At 48.3% G+C, this 13,726-nt stretch overlaps 1 protein-coding gene across 5 annotated transcripts in view; it reads right to left on the bottom strand.

The window, feature by feature from the left end:
- The window catches only part of LOC149347828 (uncharacterized), a 48,624-nt gene that overhangs the window by 29,801 nt on the left and 5,097 nt on the right, over positions 1–13,726 (bottom strand). For 2 of the 5 annotated variants that reach the window (XM_089587530.1, XM_089587531.1), the window contains exons 4-9: positions 13,042–13,136; positions 12,299–12,391; positions 11,263–11,311; positions 8,945–9,041; positions 2,398–2,613; positions 659–820 (exon numbers count right to left, since the gene is read on the bottom strand). In XM_089587530.1, the coding sequence (XP_089443656.1) occupies positions 9,013–9,041; positions 11,263–11,311; positions 12,299–12,391; positions 13,042–13,136 (266 nt within the window). In that variant the 3' untranslated portion in view covers positions 659–820; positions 2,398–2,613; positions 8,945–9,012. The remainder of the gene's footprint in view (positions 1–658; positions 821–2,397; positions 2,614–8,944; positions 9,042–11,262; positions 11,312–12,298; positions 12,392–13,041; positions 13,137–13,726) is intronic. The other 3 variants (XM_089587532.1, XM_089587529.1, XM_089587533.1) reach the window with 2 other exon arrangements.

Raw genomic sequence — 13,726 nt, 5'->3', positions numbered from 1 at the left:
GGTAATGGAACACGTGTACTTAGGGCAGGTAGTGGCTGCTGATCCCGATCCTGAGAGGGGAATAAAGAGAAGAATAAGAATGGGGTGGAGCGCATATGCCAGACTCTCTCCGATAATGGATGGCAGTTTATCAATATCCCCCAAGAAATGTATATAACAGCTGTATCTTACCGGTACTCACCTACGGGGCAGTAACGCGTAAGCTAAAGAAAAACGCAGCGAGCTATGTAAAGAAAAATGATAGGTGCAACGTTAAGAGACCGTAAGAGGTCAGAGCGGGTGAGGAAACAAACGCGGATCAATCACATCCTAGTCGAAATCAAGAGGAAAAAATGGGCTTGGACAGGGTATGTAATGTGAAGGGAAGATAACCGCTGGTCCTTAAGGGTAACGGAGTGGATTCCAAGGGAAGGCAAGCGTAGCAGGGGGCGGCAGATAGTTAGATGGGCGGATGAGATTAAGGAGTTTGCGGGGGATACGGTCGCTGCAGCTGACAAAGAACAGGTTTAATTGGGGAGACACGAGAGAGGCCTTTGCCCTGCAGTGGGCATAGCCAGACTGATGATGATGATGACGATGATCATGGCGTTTAGGCAGAGTAGCTTAAGGATTGCGCTTTGGCGGAAAAGAGGAGATAGCTGAGGTACCCACAACTGACCTAGGACATCTTTTGGGAACATCTTAATCTTGAATCCGCGGCCGGCAGGCTCGCCCCTCCAGCTGTCCAGGTCTATGATGTTCGTCTCGGCCAAGGCAGCGCGAAAGCGTTGTTTCGCGTACGGCAGTTCTTAATCTGGCCTTCCTTGCTGCCCTGACACGCCTGGAAACAAGATGGGTACAAGTGGCGCCCAAACGAAGACATGGGCTAGTTACAACACTGCCATTGCATGACCCTCATTACACCTCACACTGATGTGAAAATATGGTTGCAGTTCGGCTCGGTACGAGTCCTCGATCGTTTGTTCCGTTATTACTTGCTTAGCCTTCTTTATTTGACGATTACTCAAGAGTTTCATTTGCTTTCGAATCTACTAAAAAAAAATTACCGACGATTACGTTGCTTCCTAATGCGAAATTTGAGCGCAGCAAATAAGCTGTTTCACCTTTTCGATAGTCAGTCAACCCCAGCTGCGGAGTTGGTTTCAGGGACAACGCCGCCGATGCCGACACAAACAATATGATACCCTCGCTTCCGCAGCGCTAAGAACCAGGTCTAGCCGTGGGAAGGTGGTCACGTATTCGTCGACGTGCCGGGGCCTACGTGAAATAACCGGCGCGTCGGCAACTGAAGAGCACCCTATCCGCCACACAAGAACAGGGGGGGGGGGGGGGGGGGGGGACCGTTTCCTCCTCTTTCTGCATGGCGGCGACGGTGTTCTATGCAGTAACGTTATCTTGACTCTCTAGCGGCGTCAGCGGCATCCAGCGGTATCAGTCGGTCGTTATCAGTCGGTCGATGCTAGCGCTGGGGGGATGAAAGGGGGGCGGAGCTGGTTACGAGGCCGACGACGACGCGAAACCCAGGAACGGACGCCAAAGAGCTGCGCTCTAAAAAATTGCCTGGACAAGCCTCTCTCCGGGTGGAAGCGAAGGCTTGCATACAGGGTGTTCCAGCTAAAAATAAGTTCAAAAACAAATAACATTCAACGAGAATACATCCAACCGAGTGCTGTTTGTAGTCGCTGTTAGATGTCTACATTATTTTTTTTTCAGTCAGCATATCTCATTATTAAGTGTGATTAGTTAAAGTTTTAACTACTGGCTTCAGGAACAAAGTGTCAGCATGAAAGTGTTAGACAACATTGAAAAACAAACAGCTGGAATGTTTACAGCAAGGTATGCTTTGCCTAGCTTTTTTTTTGCGTACTGTGAGAAACCGCCTGAGAAATAGAAAAACACATCACGTGACAGCGTCGCCCCCATGCGCGCTCTCAAAGAAGACTATCTTAGAAGCGCTGTCCACGACGGGCGTTGGCCGCAGGTGATGCGTTGTGTTTCGAAAGTGAACCCGCGTTGCTGTCAGACCTTAGGGGAAGCGGTGGTCATTAATTTGCATGGCGCGTCTACAGGAGGTGGAACAAAAATCTCCTTCCCCTAAAGATGCTCTTCAGTCTTCCAAGAGATGAAAAGCTAGCTATTCAGTATAACCTAGGCTGGCTGGAAATATACTGGGCAGGCTAGGCCTAGCGACTGACTCCCTACGGTGCTGTCAATTTCGCTCGTGCTGAAAGCCCAGTCTTTTTAAAAGCCCTGATTTCCTTCTGCTGGGACCCCGTGTGACGAGCATATGGGCCAGTACCAGCCGTACGCGTTCAACACGTGTTCAACGCATGTTATGAGTTAACGTTATCACTAGTACAGTGATCGTTATTGTCACAGTCATCATTATTTTCCTACCTTTCCGCACATTGCACTAGATGCTCACGAAGAGAATGCCGCCCCATGGACATAGCACAGTCTTCTTTCCTGGAGGGCGTCCGAGCGTTGCCGTGCTTCCACAGTAGTTTGAAAACGCCCGCTGCCCGGTCCAGCCCCCGGAGCCGCTCCCCGAATGTACTCAAGGTGGTCGAACAAGAACTGGTACAGCGGGCCGGTGGAGCGGCTACGCATCTCCTGCACGATACCAGAGAAAGAGAAAAAGGGACCTCAGTCACCAAAGAGGGAGGGGAAGCTATTTTGCCAACGCCGATTCGATGCTTATGTGCGTATTTCGTGACTGTAAAGCAGCGGTACAAATCCTTGACTGCGTGGCGCGATATCGCTCCTGTCATTCGCCCTTTGCGCGAGAGGAAGGACACCACGCTATGTTTAAATAGATCACAAGACGCTGTGGGCTGAACGGTGTTGTGATTTGGGCATCCCACCGCTGCCATCACTGTTGTGACATGGAGCGTCTAAGACTGCTGCCTCTGTTGAGCAGAGCTGAGCGAAGAACGGTCGATGCGACGGTGAGTGAACGGACGTTTATGTACAGTATTTACAAGGCTTTTTACATCACATGTACAAGGACCGAGAGCACAATGGGCTAGGACGAGGCCCTGCGGAGAGCGTCTCTCTGGCACGATGGCGCGTCTGCTGCCCGTCTGCTGCTGCGTCTCAGCGCGGCTCTGTTCTTATAGCCACCGGTGAGCGTTGCGTTCCTCTACTCCAAAAATTCAGGGGGCACTTTGACTGCCTAAAGTGGGTAGAGGCGGAAGCGTTTTCCGCACCACCTTCGCTGTTTCTGTGGCACTGGTGGTGTCACATGTAATTGAGTACTAATTACTTAGTGATGACAAATCACTAATTAATGATTAATTACTGATTAATACCTGAATATTAATTAACTGCTAATTAATGACGGTTAAGCTTCGCCTTTAGGAGTGGAACGCGACAGCGCGTTGTAGCGCTGCCATGGAGTCCACGGAACGCCACCACCCGTTCGGCGCGATGCTTTGCCCTTTGAACGCAACGCTTTTTGAGGAAAGGTAATCGCGCAGTAATTATCTGTCATTTTGGTGGACACCTGAACCGCACCGTAGAGGAAGGGAGGAAGTGGGAGTGAAAGAAGATAGATAAAGAGGAGCCGTAACGAAGAAAATGAAAATTGTATTTGAGGAAAGGAAAATACGCAGTAACTGTGTCACAAAATTCAGGGGGGCACTTTTTTGACGTAAAGTGTGGCCACTGATGTGTGGTTAAGATGTTAAGCTTCGCCCCTAAGAGTGGAACGCGACAGCGTCTTGCAACGCTGCCAAGGAGTCCATAGAACGCCATCGCCCATTCGGTTCTACGCCTCGCTCGTCGGTAAATTGGTTTTGAGGAAAGGAAATGTATCTGTCTCTCATTTGTCGGTGGACACCTAAACCTCGCCGGAAGAGAATGGAGGAGGATGAGAGTGAGTGAAGACACCGTATTCACTAGACGCGCCTTTGTTCATTCCGAACCATCGAGCTGGCATGGCGGAGTGGATAGCATGCTAGTCTCTCACGCCGAAGACCGGGGTTCGATTCCTGAGCTCGACCAATTTCTTAATCGGTTTTATTTATTTATATGGCCTGACTAGTAAAGCTAAATAGGCTAATTGGGTAATTAAGCAATTAACTGAGCTCAGTCCTACTTACTTGGAGCATCACTATACGATCCCTTCAATTGGTTGCATGGTTACTAGCCAAAGTACAATTGGCCCCGTTTGAAATTCGCGCACTGTGACGTCACGACAGTTTCCACCAATTGAAAAGCGTGACATTTTCTATCGACAACTGCTGCTTACAACGATGAGACATTGAAGGCTTCCGCCTTAATAAGGTCACTCCTCAGGCCACCGTTCGGATTGGCTCGAGCCGACGCTGGTGACGAGGAGGTGGAAGGGTCTGAGCCGGCGAGCCAGGATGACTCGTTGCAAGCCGTGCCATGGCGGCGAGTCCGGGCTTGCTTTGCGCGACGGCGGGTGCACGGCTCTGGTTCCCAAACAGGCCAGCGGAATCAGGGTTCAGGCACAACAACGGGTACAAACTTGCGGACGGATAAACAGGACCACACTCTGCGACGGCGCAGATTGCTTCGTGTGTGTGTGTGTGTGTGTGTGTGTGCGCGTGTGCGTGCGTGCGTGTGAGCGTGCGTGCGTGCGCGTGTGTGCGTGCGTGTGTGCGCGCGTTTTCCTGTACCAATTATAACGCTTACCAGAACTGTATGGCGAAATTCCAGGAAACCGTTAGTAGCTCGTCTGACCGTTTAGCCACTCAGCCACTGCGGCAGGCTGAAATTCAATGTGCACATTGAATGAACATTATAGCGGCGCATTCAATTACTTCAAGCTGCACGAGTTGGTTAGTCTCTAAACTACATCAAACAACGTTTGGCTGAAATTCAATGTGCACATTGAATGAACATTATAGCGGCGCATTCAATTACTTCAAGCTGCACGAGTTGGTTAGTCTCTAAACTACATCAAACAACGTTTATTAAGGCGTTAAAACATTTCTGCGCGACGCTCAGGAAAAAAAGTAAGGCGTGCGCTGTTATGACTGAGCTTTTAGAAAAGATCATGCAGTGGGAGGCTGGTCGACATCTTAGATTTACCTAGTAATTCTGTACGTCATTACCTGATGACTGGAAAGAGGGGATCTGCAATTATTTTTTTTTCATAAAAATTATTCAGAAGCACCAAAAATTCATCACGAAAAGGTCGGCGCCTGCGCCTACTAGCACTACTGCATTTTTTTTTAGCTTTGGCTACTAACAACTGGATGTGTATTGTGGGAAGGTGCCTGAATTTTTTACAGGAGTTTTACGCTTGTAGCGAGTTCGTACAAAGTGAATTCTGGAAGCATGACTCTTGGAAAGTTTTTCCGCAAACTTTTGGGGGTCTTTATATTAAAGAAATGGCTTATAACGACAAACATTCAACGCTGCATTCTACACAAACTAATCCACTAACCGATACAACATTCCCCTACATATCTTTTATGGATAAGGAAATATTATCTTGCTAACTTCAAGAAGCCACAGAACAAAGATATTGGATGATTAGAAATCGCTGGGTTGGTTTAAGAGGTTTAACGTTCCAAAGTAACATGGGGTATTAGGGTGGAGGGCTCCAGATTAATTTCGACCACCTGGGGTTCTTTAAGGTGCACTTACATCGCTCAGAACGCAGGGCGTCTTGTCTTTCGCCTACATCGGAACGTAGCTGGCGCAGCCGAGATGAAACCCGCCAGCTCGGGACAGCAGCCGAGCGCTATTACCGCTGAGCCAACGCGGCAGGAAACAATGATTGAACATAACGAGAATTTTTAAGGCGGAAGCCTTTAATTATCATCGTTGTAAGCAGCAGTTGTCGACAGAAAATGTCACGCTTTTCAATTGGTGGAAACGGTCGTGACGTCACAGTGCGCGAATTTCAAACGGGGCCAATTGTACTTTGGCAAGTAACCATGCAACCAATTGAAGGGATCGTATAGTGATGCTCCAAGTAAGTGGGACTGAGCTTAGTTAATTGCTTAATTGCCCAATTAGTCTAATTAGCTTTACTAGTCAGGCCATATAAATAAATAAAACCGATTAAGAAATTGGTCGAGCTCAGGAATCGAACCCCGGTCTTCGGCGTGAGAGACGAGCATGCTATCCACTCCGCCATGCCAGCTCGATGGTTTGGAATGAACGAAGGCGCGTCTAGTGAATACGGTGTCTTCACTCACTCTCATCCTAATCCATTCCCTTCCGGCGAGGTTTAGGTGTCCACCGACAAATGAGAGACAGATACATTTCCTTTCCTCAAAAACCAATTTACCGACGAGTGAGGCGTAGAACCGAATGGGCGATGACGTTCTATGGACTCCTTGGCAGCGTTGCAAGACGCTGTCGCGTTCCACTCTTAGGGGCGAAGCTTAACATCTTAACCACACATCAGTGACCACACTTTAGGTCAAAAAAGTGCCCCCTGAATTTTGTGACACAGTTACTGCGTATTTTCCTTTCCTCAAATACAATTTTCATTTTCTTCGTTACGGCTTCTCTTTATCTATCTTCTTTCACTCCCACTTCCTCCCTTCCTCTACGGTGCGGTTCAGGTGTCCACCGAGATGACAGAATTACTGCGCGATTTCCTTTCTTCAAAAAGCGTTGCGTTCAAAGGGCAAGGCATCGCGCCGAACGGGTGGTGGCGTTCCGTGGACTCCCTGGCAGCGCTACAACGCGCTGTCGCGTTCCACTCCTAAAGGCGAAGCTTAACCGTCATTAATTAGCAGTTAATTAATTTTCAGGCACTAATAAGTAATTAACCATTAATTAGTGATTTGTCATCACTTAGTAATTAGTACTCAATTACATGTGACGCCACCAGTGCCACAGAAAGAGCGAAGGTGGTGCGGAAAACGCTTCCGCTTCTACCCACTTTAGACAGTCAAAGTGCCCCCTGAATTTTTAGCGCTATTTTTTACATATTCTCTCCAGGCATTGTTTGCTCTTGTGCGCGAGGTAGTTCAGGAGAAGTTGTGGACAGAAATGTCACCCTTTTCAAATGGTCGAAACGGTCGTGACGTCACAGTGCGCGAATTTCAAACGGGACCAATTATACTTTGGCTAATAACCATGCAGCTTGCATGCGCACCTCCTAGTTCATCGCCGAGTTCGTCACACAGCCAGACCGCAGTCTGCTTCTTGAGTAGAAAAAGACGTCGAAACAGCTCGTCCTGCAAGTTAAACGTGTCTTCGTGCGCCCTCCTTCGCCGTTGCTCGCGTCGCCGCAGCCGCCTCAGTTTTACAGCCACACACGCCGCCGCTGCCGCCGCCGCCGCCGTTTTCTGTCAAAAACGCATCGATCGAATTGACCGCCTCGAAGTGGTTAAAGAAAAAAAAACGTCAAATTGCGCCTGCATAATTAGGTGTGCGACGTCACCACTTCTGTCATGTCCGTGGCGTAAACGACAGCCACCCATGACGCAAAAAAGCAACATGGCCACCGGTCACGGCCAACCAAAAGGAGCCCTTATAACATGATGCACCTCTCTCTGGCGTCCGCTAACACTACAGTATCACTATCCGAGAAGAGCATCTATCTGCCTGAAACGCCAGAATCCGTTTCGAGGGCACCTTACGTATGGCACCTTAGGTGTTACGTAAAAAACACCTACGCCGGTAATTGGATGTCAGCTAGCATTTATGCATTTCTTTTTCACCGAGTGTGTCAGGTGTTCACTAATACGCATTTCCTTTTCTCAAAATGAAGAGAGGTAGTTTTCAAAGAAAGGACACGTCGCAGTTATTTAAGTTGATTACGAGCGCTCGACTCGCAAATTAGGGACTGATATGCCAGCGAGGAAAAATTAAGCACAGCCTCGAGGGTGGTTCATATCTTCGTGTGGGCAAGTCGGTTATTTATCATGGAAAAAGGCAGCGCCAAAAACGGACGACCACCAAGTGAAAGCACCAAAGAAATAAAACTGGCCAAATTGAAAAATTTATTGCTGCTCTCTCAAACTTTATCCCCACGATTAAAAAATTCCGTTTTTGAGATGGCAACAACCGCTTCTGCCAGCAGCACCGGCCGCGCCACTAGCAGCACTGTGGCAGCTTGTCCTTCTTGAAGCGTGAGAAGAAATGATAAGAAAGCACGGCGAAATCGTAGAGGAGACGGTGACTTGCAAGGGAAACGAATTTCGCGTCCGGTGCTCTACCAAGAGCATCTCATGCGAAATTCGGAGGTGGTGGGTTGGGATCCCACCGGAGGCATGCGGTTAAGGCATCTGAAGTTTCTTCCAACAAAGAATAGAACAATTGCGCTACATATTGCGATCATTACTGCTCATAAAGTGTACAATATCAACTTCACGCATGCCCCGCAGTGGCTCAATGGTTATGGCGCTCGACTGTGTATTTTAGAGCCGCGGGTTGGATCCCGACCGCGGCGGTCGCATTTCGATGCATGCTAAATTCTAGATGCCCGTGTACTGCGCTATGTCAAAGAACACCAGGTGGTCCAAATTATGTGGAGACCTCCACTGCGGTGTCCCTCATAGTCTCGAGTTCATTTGAAACTTTAAACCCCATAAAGCCAAACCAATTAACTCCACGAGATGTTGCCACGGTGTCTACTCGGAGAGCTGCAAGTTTTCGCACAGCACGGCGCAACCATCGGCTATGGCTTCACGTTCTTTGTCAATTGTAGAATACAAATTCCCGCCAAAATCTCGAGTTCCGCCCTCGCTATTGTCAGCACAGGCTACCAGAATACGCCAATAATTTTATACTGGTCTGAGAGTCCAGAAGAATCGATTGATGGGCGAGTTGGTACATAACCAGATGATACAAAGCGCAAAAGGGACAGGACGAACGAAGAAACCACTGGACAAGTAGGAAAGCGCCTTGTCCGTGTGGTTTCTTCGTTCGTCCTGTCCCTTTTGCGCTTTGTATCGTCTAGTCTGACAGTCGCCTTTAACACTTTGCTCTAAAAAAAATGGCTTACCTCCGCCCAGCACGGGGCCGTTGAAAAGCTTCCTTGGCTGCAAACGGTGCATACGCGATGCAGGTGTGTCACACGATTGCCTCCGACAGTGCCTGATCTGCGGAAAAAGGTTCAGCGTCAGCCACAATTTAGCGCCGTGCATCACCGGTCGCGTCCGCGTCAAGGCGCGTTCTCACTCGGGGCGGCGACAGTGACCGGAATCCGCAGCAACGGAGGAGATTCCGTCGAAATGCCCAGCGGAAAGCGCGATCGGTCCAGGACAGATTTCTGCCAGCGGAAGAATTCCGCCGATTTCCATCGGCCAATATGACGGCGAGGAAGAAGTTGGCATTCCCGCTTGGACAAAACGCCGTAGATGCAGCAAGCCACGGTCTATCATAAAAAGACTAATTTTGCTATCCCCACATTGTAAACAATTATAATTGAGATCAACGTACAGCTGTATGCGATGCTCTCGGCAATGGAGCGCGTCTGGGGAAGGCAACCCACAGACTTGTAGTAAGCGCTACAGCGGTATGGGACCACGAGTCGGAAGGCCACGCGAACCATACACCAATTTCCTGACGCCAACTTGGTTTACGGCGTTTTCACTTGGCTAGTGGTGGCAGGCGGTACGTACGCGGACTTACGCGTGAGGAATGGCGGGAATGCCATTTGGAGGAGCTGCACTTGCAGGGGCGCGCCGTTCGACAGATTGAATATTTCGCCGAACGGCAGATGGACAAAACGCGTTGAGCGGTGCTATTCTTTTGTAAAATTTCTTCAAGGGAATGCGTTGACTTTAATACAACGAAAAGTTCGACAGATCCGGGTTCGGTATATCCAGGATCGACTGCATATCAAAACAACTTAGCTGATGCGCCATTCTCGGATCATGCTTGCTGCTGAACGGCCTTATCTGCTGAAACACTTTGCTGCAAAGTGTGGCCGAGACCAAACAACTAGCGTGTACCTGTACAGTGATTTGCAGTAACATGAAGCCTATGGGCAACTGAGAATCAAAACGTCACGCATGCTACATAAGTGTGTTCCTCCTCATCCATCATTCCGCCGCGATCGATGGCTCCATCACTTGGAAGGAAGGAGAACTAGTGTGCAGCGGCTCGCCAGACACTCGGTGGACGCCACGTTTGCGAATTGATGCCTATCACCACTGTACCACTGCGCGGCAGGTCTTCGCAGCGCTTTGTACGTGCGGTATGTCTCTAATTTAAGCCAGTGAATGAAACGCTCACTGTACTTAATAAAAGGAAAAAAATACCTTTTTAAGGGATCTATTCAACGTCTCAAGCTCAGACCGAGGGTCCTCCATTACGGCGTCCGTCGTAGTCATAGCCTGTCCCCATGACAGCTCAACACTGTTTAAGTATTTGAGGGACTGAGTTTTTTTTTCGAGAGCCATATCTGGTCACAATTATGCATGTTATTTAATTTCAGTGAATTAAGCGCCCACTGTACTTGAAAAAGTAAAAACCTACCTTTGCTATTTATTGATTTATTTAACAATACTGCCAACCCTCGTGCGAGGGCCCTTACTTAAGGCTTAAGGTTGTAGGCGGTTTAACGCCCCAAAGCGACTGAGGATATGAGGGACGCCATAGTGGAGGGCTCCTAATCAAAATTCCCCAAGGTCTCCACTACGGAGTCCCCCATAGTCATAGCCTGTCTGCAAAACAGTTTAACACTGTTAATGGACCTCCACTTAAGCCTGTCTTGTGCCAGCCAAGAACAACATATCGCTAAAAAGTCCCGCTGAAGTACTTCAGGGACTATGAGCTTTTTTTTTTTTGAAATCAATGTCATTTCATTTCATGTTTCCGCTTGCTTGGTTGCTGTTATTTGACTTCGATGTATGTCTGCATTTTTTACTGTATTTTTTTCTTGCTTTTGTTTTTGTTTGCCTTCATTTTATTTTGTATTTTGCTCTTCACATTTTTCCACGTTCAAGATTTTTTTACATCATGTTAATTCGCCTCCCCTTATGTAATGCCCTCGGGCCCTTAAGGAGAAAATAAATGAAATAAATGAAATGAAATGTAAAGCGGGTTCGATCCCAGTTGCGGCAGTCGAATTTCGATGGAGGTGAAATTCTAGAGGCCCATGTGCTGTGCGATGTCAGCGCACGTTAAAGAACCCCAGATGATTAAAATTTTTGGAGCCGTTCACTACGGTGTCCCTCATAGCCTGAGTCACTTTGAGACACAAAGCCTTCATAGTTTCATGTAGAACGCCCCTTGTGCATGTCTCCCGTTGAGTACGTAAAGTAAACCGGACTTTTTTCATCACGACGCCAGACGGCGTCACAAATATCTGCTTACTCGATCTGATGTAGCAGCAGCCTCCTTGTGGTAGTCGTGGGCCTGGATCCTGCCGGGATGACCATTGAGACACGACAAGGTTAATACGGTCACCGAGACTAACGCACATTGCTTAAGTAAACGTCAAGCTGCCCACCTGTTGGGCAGAAAGCACACCTCCATAACCGTTACACTGGTATGCAATAACAGGCTAAGCCTCACCACCTTTCATATGGTCACGTGACCAACGCGCCAACGTGACCAGTGTCGCTGTCAGGCACGTGACCGTGCATCCACTGCGATGGACGTAGTAGCCACAGCGACTGCAGGTCTTGGACCTTAGGTGTTAGTCATAAGCAAAAGGTGGAAACATAGAGAAGTTTTGCGGAGTTAAGGGCATTACGCATCAGAGCTTAAAATCTTTTTTATGCTAAACCTTGTGCCACCCTCAATAACGTCATGAAGGCGCGCGAACTCAAATACCGCATATGGTACACACGCGCACGAACACTGACCTGGGAGATAAGCGGTCAGTCAGGGGAGTAGCGAGGGGAGGGGGCGGGGGGTGTCCGGTGTCAGAACCCCCCCACCCCCCGGACACGTTTGCAATTAATGTTCAGCTCATTAGGAACTCACAGAAAGATCATAAACTATAGTGAAAATAAGTGGTTTTGTTTAAACAGATTATGCAGCACAGCGCAGGTTCACATGCATTGGGTAGAAGTTTAGACAAATGCCATTGCGAATATCCGTGATTTTTGAAACGTTTTTTTTGAGACAAATATTCTTTACGAATGAAGTGCTCACAGTCCTCTATGGTTTTTTTTTTGTAAACATTACGGTGAACGAAACAACTAACCCTTTGGCTTTATTGAAGCCGAAAAATGGCTTAAGATATTGTTTGGAAGCAGGCGATCTTAACTTTTTTACCGGGGGCGTATAACACCGCCACCCCCCCCCCCCCCCAAAAAAAAAAAAACATTTCTGGCTACGCCACTTTGGTCAGTGACAGAGAAATAGCCTGGCTACTTCACTCCAAAAATGGTTGCCTACTTACCCGTGTTTCAGCGGAAGGCACCGCCGGCCACCACCGACTCAACGGCGGTGTCACCCTGCGGTGAGGTACCACATCCAAAGAAAAGCGCCAGGCCTGGAAAAGGAGCGAAAATATTTTTTCCTGTACGTTGTGCAAAAGCACGTGCATTCAGTTAGTTTTCACTAGCCCTGTTCGATTCAAATGACTTTTCGTGTTCTTGAAATGTTCCTCATTATCTATTGATACTGGCAATAAACAATTATCTCTTGGCCGGCAAAGAAAACTGTCTTTTCTTTCTGTATTCTTTGCGCCCAAGCGCGATGCAGCCTTTATGTCCACCATGGTTTGGTTCAATTTTTTCTTATTTATTTATTTTTTTTTTTTTTTTAAGCCCACACTAATATCTGTCACTTGTGAGTGCTGAGATTGTCCGTATTTGATGTGTGCAGCACGCCCGTAACAAGTTTGAAAACCAATCTCTTCCAACTTTGAATTCCGCCCCTTCGTCACTTGCCAATGGGACACCACACGCCCCACGCCCGGTGTCCGTTACTGACTGAAGCCCATGTCGTGTCATCGCTACAGACAGAAGCGAAGGGTGGAAAGTTGGTGGTATGAAATGGGTAGAAACCATTATGATATACAGACCCAAAGTTTCAGCTGTGGTGATATGCGACAGTCTTTTCTCCAGCAATGATAACCGGAGGACAGGAGAAGAGCGAACGCGTCAAGCGCCTTTATCTTTCCCCCCAGCGATTGCTCACCTGGGTGCGCAGTAGCTCTGGAATGGCTTCTTGTAGGCAGCCATCCAGGCGCGACGAAGGCATTTTACACGACGAGGTCCACACCGCCGGCTGATCTGCACAAGGTGAACCATTCAAAATCATATACCACGTCGCTTGCTGCAAGCAACTCGACACCTAGGTGAATACCTGAACCGCGCCTTAAGGGAAGAGGTAGTCTGGGAAGGCTTACTTATCGGTTTTAAGCACTATCGAAACCTAGCCTCCAACTTAACTAAAACACGTGGTCTACATGCACAGAAAAATTGTATGGCACCACCTGGAACGCTGTACGATGAACAGTTGCTCATAATTTTCGTGCAAATGTTGACGGGATTACTGCCGCCACAATGAGGTCAGCTAGTTTATGGTTTATGGGCTTTAACGTCCCAAGGCGACTCAGGCTATGAGGGACACCGAAGTGGACATCGGTACGGCGTGCCTCATAGCCCGAGTCGCTCAGTGGAGGAGTCCGGTGCGGCGTCCCTCACAGCCTGAGTCGCTTTCGGACGTTTAACCTCATAAACCATAAACTAGCTGACCTCAATGCGGCGGCAGTAATGCCGTCAACATTTGCACCAAAATTATGAGCAACTGTTATTCGTACAGCGTTCCAGGTGGTAGCGATAGAAATATCTATAATGGTGTCGCGTTATAGTTTACAGGT

This window comes from Amblyomma mixtum, chromosome 4 (assembly GCF_055824585.1).
Source record: "Amblyomma mixtum isolate Tamu chromosome 4, ASM5582458v1, whole genome shotgun sequence".
Classification (NCBI taxonomy): Eukaryota; Metazoa; Arthropoda; class Arachnida; order Ixodida; family Ixodidae; genus Amblyomma; species Amblyomma mixtum.
The sequence above is the reverse complement of the archived record's forward strand: the minus strand, read 5'-3'. Positions and strand labels throughout refer to the sequence as shown.